The sequence below is a fragment of the Pygoscelis adeliae genome, unplaced genomic scaffold (assembly GCF_000699105.1).
Source record: "Pygoscelis adeliae isolate BGI_AS28 unplaced genomic scaffold, ASM69910v1 Scaffold43, whole genome shotgun sequence".
In the NCBI taxonomy this organism is placed as follows: Eukaryota; Metazoa; Chordata; class Aves; order Sphenisciformes; family Spheniscidae; genus Pygoscelis; species Pygoscelis adeliae.
Window position 1 is genome coordinate 1,521,005 of NW_008824538.1, and position 14,606 is coordinate 1,535,610.

At 38.9% G+C, this 14,606-nt stretch overlaps 1 protein-coding gene across 1 annotated transcript in view; it reads left to right on the forward strand.

Moving 5' to 3' along the window:
- FAM179B (family with sequence similarity 179, member B) overlaps nt 1-14,584 on the forward strand; it is a 47,346-nt gene extending 32,762 nt beyond the window's left edge. Inside the window, exons 12-23 of the mRNA XM_009321635.1 lie at nt 1,118-1,286; nt 1,617-1,751; nt 2,481-2,634; nt 3,255-3,360; nt 3,756-3,991; nt 7,510-7,668; nt 8,254-8,380; nt 8,689-8,807; nt 10,286-10,478; nt 11,436-11,655; nt 12,425-12,511; nt 14,186-14,584. Coding sequence (XP_009319910.1) covers nt 1,118-1,286; nt 1,617-1,751; nt 2,481-2,634; nt 3,255-3,360; nt 3,756-3,991; nt 7,510-7,668; nt 8,254-8,380; nt 8,689-8,807; nt 10,286-10,478; nt 11,436-11,655; nt 12,425-12,511; nt 14,186-14,439 — 1,959 coding nt within the window. The 3' untranslated portion in view covers nt 14,440-14,584. The remainder of the gene's footprint in view (nt 1-1,117; nt 1,287-1,616; nt 1,752-2,480; nt 2,635-3,254; nt 3,361-3,755; nt 3,992-7,509; nt 7,669-8,253; nt 8,381-8,688; nt 8,808-10,285; nt 10,479-11,435; nt 11,656-12,424; nt 12,512-14,185) is intronic.
- The last annotated feature ends 22 nt before the right edge of the window (nt 14,585-14,606 follow it).

A 14,606-nucleotide genomic window follows, 5' to 3' on the forward strand; every position in this document is an offset into this window, starting at 1 on the left:
TTGCAGTCTCTATGTTATGGTAAATAAGAGTTTGATTAAAATAGGCTATAGCCATCAAGCTGCTTCTCCCTGCTTTTTCTTTTTGGTTCCACCTGGATATTTTATAATGGCAAATTGCTGTGTCAGAAGCTTCCCAGCTAACTCGAAGTCTGTGGGAGAAGGGCTGCAGGAGGGAGTGGAGCTGGAAAATGTCCTCTTCTCTGACTCCCACAGCACATAGAAATGTGGAAGGAGGAACTGGCTGGGTTTGATCATGTCTTGTTTTCTGGATGGATGTATTAATCTAGCTCCATTCGTAGGTTTTTCAAAAAACACTGTCTGAATATCTGTCCCATGATATGGTTTCATGAGGAGTGTTGCTGCTTTGTTAAACACTATTTACATCTGCTATAACATGGAGCAAGATTTATCTGAATGAAGTGTGATACAGATTTTGAAAAATTTGAAATGAAAATCACAAGTCTTTCGGAAAGCATTTAAAATAACATTCTCAGATGTCTAAAACTTTAAGTTAATGATAAACAGTGTCTTAAGTTTTGAATTTCCACTGAAGATATGAATACTCGGATGGATCAAATTCAAAGGAGTAAATGGAGGAGTGTATTAAATTTTACTAAGTTTTCATGAGGAACTGTAAGCGTCTTAAACATATAAGAGAGTAAGGTCAGATCACAGTGTTAAAGACCACTGTTTGAAAAAAGACCCTGTGTGCTTAAATATGAGTGAGTTAGCCCAGCCTGTGTATTTGTTAGTTAAAATTCTAGGAAACTACACAGCGCTGCCAAGGAATGGAAGACCTTGTCTTGTAGACCTTAGTTCTCTAACTATTCAGATATTTCAGAGTAAGTGATTATTTCCCTTAAATGTTCAAACCTGGAGTGTTGCTTCTTTTTGCCAGTAGGACTACTTATCATGCAGAAAGCATGCATTCAGCTCTTTTCAGGATTGGATTCAATATTTATGTGAATAAATTTCCTTTTGCTCTGCAGAATAATGGTGAAAATAGTAATTTTCCATGCTTACCTTAGACAACATCAAGAACTGCGTAGTAAGTTATTGGGTAACTTGGGCATTATATTATAGTGCATATGATAACGGGTGCATTAATTTTTTGCAGCTGAAAGTTGCCATGTCAAAATCTGCTCAGGATAAGATGAGGCGGAAGAAGAAAGATGAAAAAGAACACAGTCATAAAGAACATCAGGAAGTCAAAGACCTTGAAGAAAAGGAAGAAAACCCTTGGGAAAGACTTAAACTGAATGAACCAGAGAAAATGACAACAGAAAGTGAGGATTAGTGTTTCTCTTAAATGAATAATACACTGTTAAATGCTGCTGAAATGGAAATTAAAATTCTGTGATAATTACCAAAAATCATGACTGTTTAGTGTGACATAAGGTGTTATGAGAATTAATTTTACACTGCAGTTTACTCTTTAGCCATTTGTGGTCAGTCTTATAATGCAGATGGTGGAGAGTAAAGTGCTTATGGGAAATATTTGGAAGACTGTAGTTAAGAAAAATTTCAAAAGACAAATTAGGACTGAAAATACTAGTTTTTTTCCTTTTTTCTGATTTGTTGTTGTTGTAGTTTGGACATTTCCTTCTATTTTCTAGAGTTAAATCTCTGTGGGGATATATTAACATCGTCAAGAAATGTATCTTTGTCATTAGAAAATGTTGCCTTGAATCCTTCATTAAAAAGAACATCCAGTTTGAAGAAGACAAAATGTTCAGCCTTGCTAGATTCTGGTAAGCTGTTACAGTAACCTAAAGTCTGTTAAAATATTTGGATACGTGGAGTGGGACAGTTCCAGAATGCAATCAGGGTCAATATGATTAATACATACAATGGACAGTCCTGGGATGCTCTGGAAGATTAGTGCTTTGGGGGTGGTGGTGAAGGGATTAGAATTCCTCATTGCTCCCTTGAAACATTTTTCATGTATAATTTGTTAGGAAGATGTTTGAAGCATGAGAGGGTTTTTTATTTGCTCAGCAACTTAAATGATGTAATGTATTAACGGCAAACTGACTCCCTTCTGTCTCCAAGAAAAACATTTCTGGGTACGTTTTGTCACTGAGATGCCTTTAAAATACGCAGTAGAAATCTTTTCAGAATTGAAGCTCATACTGATGATGGTCAAAGGTCTTCAGAATTTCTCAAGTGGCTCTTTAAGTTTTACTATATTGTGTCTTACCACACTGTTCTTTAGCACATTGTGCATCCGTTTTTACACTGAAAAACCCAGTACATTTGTGTTTGCGGCTTTTTAAAGTGGTAGTTGTTTGCAAAAAAAAAATCATTCACGTCAATGAAGTACTGAATGATCGAGGATGTAAGTGGGAAAGCGGCCTTTTTGAAAGCCTGGTCCCTTAGTAGCAGCAGTCTATATATACCTCAAACTCTTAATATTTCCTTCCTTTGAATGAATTGTTCTCTTCAGATTATGCTGTTTGTTATGCTTTATGACTTTGTAGATGAAATTCCTCTTGGGGCACAAGGGCGCTATAAAGACCGGACCCCATCAGTCACTCATAGCCCCGAAATAATGGACCCGTCAGAACTGCAGCCCTTTTCAAAACCAGAAACGGCACTGACAGAAGCCTTGACACTTTTAGCTGATGATGACTGGTAGGTGTAAACGTCTATCTACAACCTGAATCGAATGCAGAAGGCGTTTGTTTTGATAATTTACTTTTAAAAAAACCAGCAAAATGGACATAAGATCAAAAACAGTGAGAAGGATTGCAAGTGATACGTGAGAAAAAAGAAAAAAAGGGTTTTTTAGTCCAAATCTAGATTAAACCATAACTGTTGTAAATTGAGGCTTAATAGCTAAGCTTTCAGAGACATGGAGAGATGCCTAAGTTTAAGCACTCTTCTGGAGAGGGCCCCCACCAATACCTTCTTGCCATTTTCTGTGGAATATAAGGCTTCACTGTGCTCTGACTGGCGGAATGGGGTTACAATGCTGCTGCCTTTGCAGCTTGGGGAAGGAAAGTAATCCTTCAATGGCCACTAGTGCAGGCTGTGGACAGAACTGTAGGAAAGAATTGAGAGACTGGTGTATTAAAAAAGTCCTACTACCGCATTAAAAGAAAGACTCACTTTGAAAGAATTTCCTACATTATATGTCATTGCTTTATTTTACAATCTAATTTGTTTGCTATTTGGTTTCTTAGAATTCTGTGTTTTAATGTTTTGATGAAAATTTGCAAATGTTTTGAATTTAAATATTTTTTTTTACATAGGGAGAAGAAAATCGAAGGTCTGAACTTTGTTAGATGTTTGTCTGCCTTCCATGCGGCTATTCTGACTGCAAAGCTACACGAAACAAGTTTGGCTGTGGCTCAAGAGGTTAAATTTTACTATCAGAATATTTCACGGACTATATGTCTGTATATGTATTTTATAGCTCTCAGATATGCTGAAGTGAAATGGTATGTTCATCTGTGGTTAGTTTTCCAGTCTCAAAAGGATGAGTTTGTCGTTCAGCAAAGCAGTTCATGCTTCAGATACCAACACTTGATCTGATTTGCTAAGAGACTGAAAAAATTTAGATTGTAACTTTATAACATTTTTCATGTGTATGTATTTTAATTCTCACACATTGTGAATCAAGTTAGAAATGTATTTCTCGGTTGCTTTTAATGTTACTTAAAAATTACAAAGGGAAACATTAAGCTTTACTTATTTTAAAGTATATTTTATAAACATTATTCATTGTTTGTTTGGGTTTTTCCTGTGTGCAGGTCAAGAATTTACGCTCAGGTGTTTCTCGAGCTGCTGTGGTCTGTTTAGGGGATTTGTTCACCTACCTGAAAAAGAGCATGGATCAAGAACTAGATAATACAGTAAAAGTCCTTTTGCACAAAGCTGGTGAATCCAACACATTTATAAGGGAAGAGGTAGACAAAGCACTGAAGGCTATGGTTAATAATGTGACTCCAGCACGTGCACTTTGTTCTCTTATAAATGGAGGGCAAAGGTAATTCTTATAAAGACTTTATAAAGAAATAACTTGTGAATAGATTAAATTTATCAAATACAGTCTTTAAAAAAAAATCAAAATACAGTAGGCAGAAATTTGAAAATATAGTAAGTCAGCTCTGCAAAACTTCTACCCAGGGCAACGTTTGTTGACATAAAAGGTAGCCTGCCAAACTGTACTTTATATAAGAAGTTGGCTGTTGATTTTGGAGCTTGGTATGTTTTCTGGTCATTTTGCAACACTTCAGTAATTTGATTCACTGCTAGTATAGTACTCTTAGGAAACTGCTATTTTGCTTTGCCCAGTAAAGCTCACATAGCATTCTCATTTTTCACTTGCTCTGCAATCAAATGCCTGTCTCTTTCAGTTTTCAGCACTACTTTTTATTTAGAAAGATGATTTGTAACTTAAAATTCTCTAGCTGCAACTATCTTGGTTGATTTCCTGTTCTTCTCTAGACTTAGCTGGTTAATAGTCTTTTTTGTCTGCATTTTAATTCCCTTTACAGTGGTGGTGGCCATTATTTTCTTGAATACCTCAAACAAGCCTCCATTACTGGTTGCGCGGTTTGATTCTGACCTCTAGCTCACCTCAGTCTGTAGTAGAAGTTACATTCCTTTCTTTCACTTTCCCTGTTAAGTATGTTGTTCTTTTTCTTTTATATCCTTGGTCACTGTAACATCAATACTTAATCAAGCCATTAGGTGTTCCAGTATGTTAGATATATGCCTACTTGTACTTAATCTCTTACCTCTCTGTCGTCACTTAGATGACATTTAATAGGCTACATTTCTCGTAGCCTATCCCTTCCATTAAATATTTCAGATGCTACATTATAAATCAGTCCTTAGACTTTCTGCACAGCTACAAATCATAAGAGCTAGTCTTGATTCGAAATGTTTTGTTTCCTGGGAAGCTGGGTGTTGTGGAATATATTGATTCTGTCTCCTGAAAGGCAGTGTGAACCATACTGCAATTACCTGAACTTTAAACTGAAAGGCAAATATCAGCCTTGGGATTTAAATTATTTATGAATCGTGCCTGCACATAGTTGTTTTTGTGAATTTAAGAGCAGCAGACAGTAACTGCACATCGCCTTCATTCAGAGGCCATGTAAAGTGGTCTGTTTATGTACTCCCATCATTTCTTCAGAAATCCTTGGCCAAGCAATACTCATGATCATAATCGGCTACATCTGATCTCCCCGTTTTCAGTGGCAGATTCAAACACACGGACCCATCCTTAAGAGTCTCCTAGACCTATAAACATTTGACCCCTCCGATTTGTGAACTTAGATACATTTTCAGATATCCAAGGCATCAAAAGTGTCTGAGCTGTGAGCCTGAATACAGCATTTGAAGCAGGGATTACTTTCTTCACAGCTAAGAAGAAAACTTCAGTCAACTGGCCATATAAATCATGGAGTGCAGTATGGTTTAATGCATGACACATCAGTGGATGGCCTAAATAGCACTGAGAGTTACAGCTTTTCTAGTATTGGTGTCAGGAAACTCTGGCCATATTAGCAACAAAGCCCATGTCGCACATATGGAGCTATCCTCTCCAGAGGCTGTAACAATGAATACGGGAATTATCTTTCACAGTGGAAATTTGGGAGAAAAATGACATGTGGCTGCAGTACGAAGTGGAAAGGTTCTGTTTGACACAACTGTGTAATTACACAAAGGATATATTTTCTAAATTTGGCTTATACATTAAGTTGTTTATATTCACAACTTACGTATTGAAGTTAACAGTTATGGCTTTGCCTACAATTCATAAGACCTTTTAAAATTTGCCTATTTTCTGCTCTACGCATTTCAAGCCTACTGTGATCATAAGTATTAACGCTTGCAACCCTCAGTGGAGATATATACTGATTTTTCATCAGCTACAAAGTTGTTTTTGACTTTACCAACAAGAAAAATTAAAAACATTTTTGTTTGCTTTTGTGAGATGCTGCTCTAAAGATACTGGACCATTGCTGTAAACTCACCTCTATGAACAGATGCTTGATCCAAGAGCATGATTCCAGGACTAGATCTGAAAGTGATTGTATTTCAGAAATTTTAAAATCATGTTTCTTATCTGTATGAATTGTGTTTAATTCTAAGGTCTTACGTGCACACAAAAAGATTTCCGACTATTTTGCATGAGCAGTGGGCATTTGTGGGGAGCGGGGGCTTATTTGCTTCCATGGAGTGAGGTCTTTAAGCCTCACAGTTCCTGTTTTCCCATCGGTACACGCAGCAGGAGTTAGTCTGTTACCGCTTCCCTTCTCCCAAGCTCCGGAGACATAACGGCAGGTACTGGGCACCAGCCAAAGCTAGTCTTAAACTCGGTAGCTCAGTCGCAGCCGAGAGGATGGCTGTGTTAGCAGGGAGCTCCGCATGGCAGCTGCCACGCTACCGGATAGATTTTGCAGCCTGGACTGTATTCTGAGCTGCCACGTTTTGCAGTTTGAAGACTCCGTTAGTTGCCTTTGCGCAAGCTGAAGCCGCGTTGTGCGGTGTAAGCGAGGGGTGGCTTTGCTTCCAGCGAGGCCATGGTAATCTGTGGAACCAGAGAAAACCAAAACCCTGGTGAAATGGGAACACGGTCATTCAGGAAGAACGCTGGATGTTCATGTCAAACTGCAAAGCTGGGGAGCCGCTGGTGCTGTTTACCAAGTCAATTCTTTTCCTTAGCGCTCTCCTTTAAACCTGTTTTTCCCTGTGAATGATGAGCCGTACAAATGCCTTATTTACTGTGCAGTGAAACTGTCCTCAAAGTAGGATTTTTAATCCAAAGATAAAAAAATTGGAAAAGTTTGAATTAGCAGAATTGCGTACCCTGAAAACGTGGGATCAGCAGGTACAGCAGAATTTATATGAAAGGTTGGTTTGCTGCACAAGCTTGAAAATTGATTCCAGCTTTTCTCTCATTTTCATCAGCGTAGGTGTTTACTGGCCCCCGTTTTGTAGAAAACAGACTTCTGCAAGATTTTTAGAAGTCAATAGAGTACTGCTTTATTTCATTTTAAATTGATATAAAATACACAGGATGTGTTTCTGAGCATAGGGACTTGCTTTTCATAAAGTTGATGGAAAGAACGTGAAGAGGGTGCTTTCTAAAATGTTTTACAGTTATTTTAAGGAAAACTAGAATTAAATTCTAAAAAGAAGAAAATTACTAGTTTTCTTAATCCAAAAGGTGCAGTTAGAGGCCGAAACTGACTTTAAACAAAAAGAATGTAATTTTTCTTTTTTCATTTGCATTCTTGTAGTTTGGGATTTTAAGTGAATGAAATTAAATTTAATCAAATGGATTATCCTTTTAAATAAAGTTATTTGTCTTTGCTCCACAAGGTCTTCCCTATACAGCCAGAATAAATACCTGCATATCAGCAGTACACTAGTTGTAGATTATGCTAAAGATGAAAAAAGAAAACTTGTATACCATATTTGGTAGAGCACATAAATGCTGCTGTTTAGCTCCTGTGATGAGTTTTTACTAAGCAGCCGTGTTTTCTTTAGCCACCTGCATTCAGCGGTGAGAAGATGCACAGCCCAGCACCTGTCGGACATTGTAGAACGTATGGGACCGGAGCGGATTCTGTCTGGAACCAAAGCTGTCGCTGATCGGATTTTCCCTGCAATAGCCAGGTTTGCACAGGATAGTTCACAACAAACAAGGTTAGTAAGGTTAATAGTTAAGGCAAGCACATTCCAGGTGGCTGAAACCTCTGCATAGCTCAGTGTGTGTTGTTCTGCAGTGACAGAGGATAGAGTCATGGAATCATTTAGGTTGGAAAAGACCCTTAAAGATCATCGAGTCCAACCGTTAACCTAGCACTGCCAAGACTGTTACGATAGCATATGTGACAGGAATTACCTGAATGCCTCCTGTAGCTGTGCCCACCCTGGCTGCAGGAAGAAGAGGGGCTCAAAAGGCATACTCTGCTGGGCACAGACAAGATACAGGCCACGGAGGAATGCTGGCACTGGGATCCACGCTGTCTGACTGACAAGGCTGGACCATCCTATTTAAAGATGGCTGAAATGGAAGACTGTTCTCATTAATTTGCTCGGTTGCTGATTAAATAGTGATTCTTGAGCATAGTTTTGTTGTGGGAGGATGAAAAGGCTGTCTGGTTACACGTATAGATAGCAATCTTCCTGCACTTTTATATTTTGGAATTACACACCTATAATTATCAATAGAGTTACAAAGCAAATCTGTGTTTATGGATATATATGTCATGGTCTGTTGCCCTGCAGGTATTACGGTCGAAAGATGCTCTTCAGTATGATGACTCATCCTGATTTTGATAAAACGCTTGAGAAGTACGTGCCGACCAAGGATTTGCCTTACATTAAGGAATCTGTTAGCAATCTACGTGAAAAGGTATGTGGAAAAGCCCTTGTTTATCAGCTGAGAAATGTAAACGTGTACTAGTGGCCGTTAGGTGCAGACAGTGAACCTACAGGGAATGGGGGGAGTGCATTCATCGCAAGACAAGTAATCAAGTGACTACATCATGGCACGGTACTGCTTGTTAGCTGCCCTGTCCATGCCTTTACTCCTTGCAGGTACACTGGGTGAAATGTACTTTGCTACTATGCTGCGCGTGGCTGTCAGACTTGCTTTTACAGGGTCTCCAGCAGTGCAGAACGGTACCAGCCACGTTAATTAACGGTTGCACCTTTGTGCAGGGTTTGGGGGAGATGCCGTTAGATACACCCTCAGCAAAAGGAAGACGTTCCCATACTAGCAGTGTTGGACATTCGAGGTCATCATCTACTTCCAGAGATGCTCTCAACATCACTGACAGGTAATGATCTTCAGTGTTCTACCCTGTTAGTAACTTGACCTCTAGGATAATAGCCTCACCACAAGAAGAGAGTATAGAAACATTCACAACAGGGTGGTGAAAATTAAACATACCTGAAAGAAAAGGAAAAACTTGACATGTCCCACATAAACTCTTTTAAATAGGGTCATTGGTGATATCAAAATGGCTTTGTGCATTTTGAAGTTAGGTTGTCTATTGACTGCCTATGAAAATAGGCCTGGAATTCACAGTAGATTCATGTCACCCATCAGTTCAAGATAGTGCCATTCAGACTCTATAGAACAAATGTGCCTAGTGGTAGCCACGGCACAAATTACCTGTTTGTGCACTCACCTGGACACTAAGTGTTTAGTTAGATCCTAACTAAAGGTTTTAGGTGATACTCCATCCATTTTTAGTTTTCTGTTTTGTCTTCTAATAGGTCTTCTACTGACCTGAAAAAGAAACCCCCCCAAAATTTAAACCAAGCCAAAAAACTGCATCCAAGAATATAAAGTTCGTAGGGGCTGTGACTGCCTCCAGGTTGAAGAAAGCGTGTCTGTTTAGGAACAGATTTCTTTAACACACTCTCTACTATTCAAAATAATAATTCCACATTTGATGGTAAATTTTGCTTTGGCATGTAAAACTACAAGTCCGCTTCCTTAGAAGAGGTGCTACTCACTGGATGATGCCAAAGACTCTCTTATCTTTGATTCAGGTACTTTTAGTGGCCTGTGATACACTAGCGGGACAGGAGATTTTGATGCCGCCTTTTGTTCTTGCAGAGCTGATAGGTTTGAATTTGAAAATGCAAGAAAGATGCTTATTCCATTCCCCATCAAAGACTTCTGTTCGCAAATTAGGAATGAGCTAGCGACTCTATCTGGACTGGTCTGTAAATGCAGGATACCTATCTGGACAGAGATGTGATTCCACAGATTTTATAATTCTTTCCATGACTGTCTAATATGATTAGACGCTACAGAAAATTTGTTATAAATATTCTGCGAAGAGTTGCTGAATTTCCACCTCAGCGTGGCATGTTGCTTAGGTACCACCTAGACTGGGATCAGTGTTTAAAGTACTTTGGGAATAAAGAATTAAACTACAGTAACTTTGGGAGGTTTTTTTTGACCCGTTGATGTGAGGGAAATTCACAACTGTTACTGGTCACAGACCCAGCTGCTCTCGTATAGAAACTTGAAATGGCACAGGGCTCCTGCCTCGTTGAGGCTTAACTCTTGTGTGATAGGTGTATATGCATTTAGAGTGGAATGTATATTGAGACTTTAGGAACAACAATTACTGTTAGGTGATTTTTTTTTTAAATCACCATGTTTGAAGTGAAAGTCCTTCATCAGAAGATTTTCTTTTTACTTGAGATACTTGCACTTACGTGGAAAGAGAATGTCTGAGATTAAAGATTCCTGTTTCAGCTTGCTTATATGTTCACTGAATAACTTCCTCCTTTCCAGTAGAGAGACTACAGAAGCCCGTGAAGTCACAAGAAAAACAGCTCCTCGCAATTCACTAGAAAGTGAAGAATATGTTAAAGACATTACAGGTTTATTGAATGCAAAAGACTTCCGCGATCGAATAAATGGCATTAAGCAGCTGTTATCAGATACAGAGAACAATCAAGGCTTTGTTGTTGCAAATATTGTCAAGGTAACTGTATGAAAACATTTTATTTCAAAGGTCTTTAAGTAGTGTCACAAAGTTTTCTGATAAAAATCTTGGCTCCCTCTTTCAATAAGAATGTCTGATTAACAGGAAAACATTGAGGAATAGGTGCGGTGTGCTCAAGGGGGAGATGTGTAAGCTACAAAGGTAGTAAAGGAAGTAAATAGGAGGAAGAAGCTGAAGCTTTCACTTAGGGATAGCACTCAATTATTTCTGGAATACTGCGTGCAGTTTTTCGTGCCGCTGCTGAGTAAATATCAGAGTATCGGAACAGGTTACAAAAAGAGCAGCAAGGATTAATCAAGATCTGAAAAACTGTCTCTGAAACACAGCTGCAAGTTCTGCCTGCTTTGTTTGTCTTAGGAGAAGGTGAGGAAAGGTCTTTTTTATGATAAAGTTTAAGGTAAGTATCCTTTCTAATAGGAAAGGCGGTTCTTTAGGAGAAAAATACTATGATGAGGTCCAACAGTTGTAAGCTAAAGATAGATATAATGAAAGGAAAACCAAGATTGTCTTCTAATAGTGCAGCGTCTTTGCTGTGGAACTATGAAATACTTCTGTGGAACTTCGCAATATCTTAACTGTGAATGTTTTTGAAATCTTTAAAACATTCTTTTTCCTAAATAGAGCTAGGTCTTGCTAAAAATACTTGCTTGCAGAAAATACTAGTCATACTGAAAGTTACAGATGGCTTATTTACCTCCCTTACATTGTATAGGAATGATTCAAATTCAGATGAGGTGAGATACAGTTGAATAAAGTACATTCAACACAGTATAAACATATCAAATGTTGCTTTACTTGCTAAAAAAAGTACCTCAGGTATTTGCATATCAGAGCCATCTTTTGCTAAGATGGACAATTAAAGTGTAATAATAAAGCAGGAAACGTAACATCCACCTCAAACATTAATTAATTCTGATGAATGCTGTACTTTTTCAGATCTTTGACGCTTTCAAGTCTCGCTTACATGACTCAAACAGTAAAGTAAATCAGGTTGCTTTGGAGACAATGTACAAGATGATTCCATTGCTGAAAGACAATTTATCACCTGTGATCAACATGTTAATTCCTGCCATGGTAGACAACAATCTGAACTCCAAAAATCCAGGGATTTATGCAGCTGCCACAAACGTTATTCAGGCTCTATGTCAACACTTAGGTAAGTAATTTACTCTCTCCTAATTTTATAGAGTTTTAATTGTATTAATTAAATTCTAAATTTAAAGAGTTACTCTTTCCAATAGTTTCCATCCAATCATTACCTTGTGTCACGAATCATTGGTTTTGTTCTCACACTTCAAACCATACAAGTCATCTTAATATTTTGCCAGTCCAGTAAGGAAATAGAGCTAGCTGGACCTGTCATACGTGCGTAGGTGGTTTTGTTGTTTTTCCATAGCAGGTGTGTTTTGCTGTGAGCGTTCACCAAGCGCGGCTGTGGAGTCTCCATCCTTGGAGATGCTCACAAGCCATCTGGACACAGTCCTGGGCAACCGGCTGCAGTGGCCCTGCTTGAGCAGGGGGCTTGGACCAGATGACCTCCAGAGGTCCCTTCCTTCCTCAATCATTCTGTCTGATTCTGTGTTTCATTATCCGCAAGCTCGTCACACTGCTGAATCTCTTAAACAGGTCGAAGAACTAGATTCTTGCTGGTTTGTGTATACCACAACTATTTCCCTTCCTCAACTATTTTAGCTTTGGAGCAGAATCTTAGTCTTTTCAGTAAATGAATATTCTACGTTCTACCAGATTCTAGGAGTTACGGCTTGTTAAGAGTATCTTTTTATGCTTTTATGCCCTTAAATACATCACTGTTTTTTGAAGTTAATATATCAAAAGTAAGGTTGTTATTTTTCCATATTGTGTTTATTTCCAGACGTTTAATTTTGTGTTTAAGAATTTTACCGTGTTTTGTTCTTTGCATTTAGACAACTACTTGCTCCTCCAGCCATTCTGCACAAAAGCCCAGTTTCTGAATGGAAAAGCAAAACAAGACATGACAGAAAAGCTTGCTGGTAAAGCGATGTCTTACTTTGCATGTCTGTTTGTGTACCATCCTAATTAGGCAAATTCCTTGTAGGATGGTGGTGGCTATCCATCTTCACTTCTGTCACAGTAGATTGTGGGCATTAACGATGCAGCAGTTGTCAAATTTCACCCCCTTCTAATGCAAATTGAAGCTATTGCTGACAAAACAAGAGAGTATTATTACTATATAGTCAGATGGAAGAGGTATAAATACCTGGAAGATGTATAAATACCTTAAGCTAATAATAATTTTGGTATGGAATCAGAGAGAATGAGTTTTGTTTTGTAATGAGTTTCATTCTATCAGTAAGTGAGTGGGTTGTACCGTATTGAGACTTGGGTCCCCACATGCCTACCTCTGCCCGGTCGGCAGGCAGAGGTAGGTTCCTGTGCAGGGCCAGGGGCGAGGGGCTGACGGAGCAGCGGAGGCTTGCCTGCTTCACTTGCTTGCTTCAGGTCGTATTCCCTCTCGCAGTACTCCCTCCCTCAGACTCTTGCCGGGAAGAAATGAAAAGAATGAGTGACTGCTTTTTCTGATGTTTCCCAGCACAGAAAATGCACTGTTCTCTGAGGCTGGCTCCTACTACCTCCTGAATTTTACTTCTGTACCTTTTTACTTTTCACAGTTGGTCTCGTTCTCATTTTAAGGCTCTTGATAATACACATTGGTGTTCAGTCATAAAGGAGACAAGCTGGCAAGCTGAGCTGCAGTCACCACAAAGACGGCAGACTTCACAATGGTCTTCTTCCTAAACTGATGTCAAAAGCTTGAAGGCAAATTTGGTTAAAAATTGAAGACAAATTTTAATTAGAATTTATACACGTATTTTAATATTGGGGATTATTACTAGCAGAAGTGCTGAATTTTTCTTCGATGTTTTAAGTGGACAAGGGATGTCTTTATGGGAAATATGCTTGAACCAAACAGACATTATTTGGCTTACTTTCAGAGTAGTTCTGTGTGTAGTAGCTATGAAATTGAACTAAATAACATAACGGACGGTCTGTTCTTGAACTATTTCTAAATTTATGCTTTCTGAATGTGTTAGTCACCAACCTTTAAACAGTTCATCTCTTGCTGGGATTTTTTGGAGGAGTTTGTATTATATATCGAAGAGTCCATTCTAGCAAAAAGGCAAACATTTGCAAATGAAATACTTAATTCATGATGTAATTGTCTAAGTAAGGAAAATGCTTCATCTTGTATATATTTATAGTATAAGGCTACTTTGTTCCTTAAACTCAAATACCCACTGCGTATTTCTGAGATAGAGGGGAAATCATAAAGTATCAGATGTTACACAGTGCACTGTGAGAAATAAAGGTCCTTATGATAATCCTAACTAAAAAAAAGCTCAAAAAAACTTTGTTTCTTTTACCTGTTTTAATTTAATGGAAAATTGTAATTATCAGCAGTACCAGCACTGCTGTGTAAACTCCTGAGAGGATAAAAGGGGTGTTTGTAGCTGGTATCTTTTATCGGAGGGCTGATGCTGTCGCAACAACAGACAGGCTCTTGTGCATAGCAAGCATTCCTTCATTAGTTGCTTTGGGAAGATGAATTTGACATTAAGTGCTTTTAAACACCTCTTCAAAGCAGGGGATCGCTTCTGAATTGTATTTTAAAAATACTGCTTGACGACCTGTTGTCTTTCTTGCAGATCTTGTTACAGAGTTATACCCACGGAAGCCTTACGCTGTGGAGCAAAAAGTTCTAGCTGTCCTTTGGCACCTCCTGGGAAATATGACAAACAGCGGCTCTTTGCCTGGAGCTGGGGGAAATATCCGGACAGCCACAGCAAAACTATCGAAAGCACTTTTTGCACAGATGGGTCCAAGTCTGTTAACTCACGCTGCATCTCAGCCACCGCACATCAAGAAGAGTTTAGAAGAATTTTTGGAGATCGCAACCTAAAATAACGATCTTTGCACGCGCGTGAACCTCAATCAGCCGACTGACTCGGACAGATGGACAGCCGTTTACAGGGAGGGACGTGCGACCGTCCCCGCGTTGCTGGCGCGCAGTGCCCGCGCTTCCCATGCAGAAGGGCCGCCGCCGGGAGAGCCCGCGGAGCGCTGGGC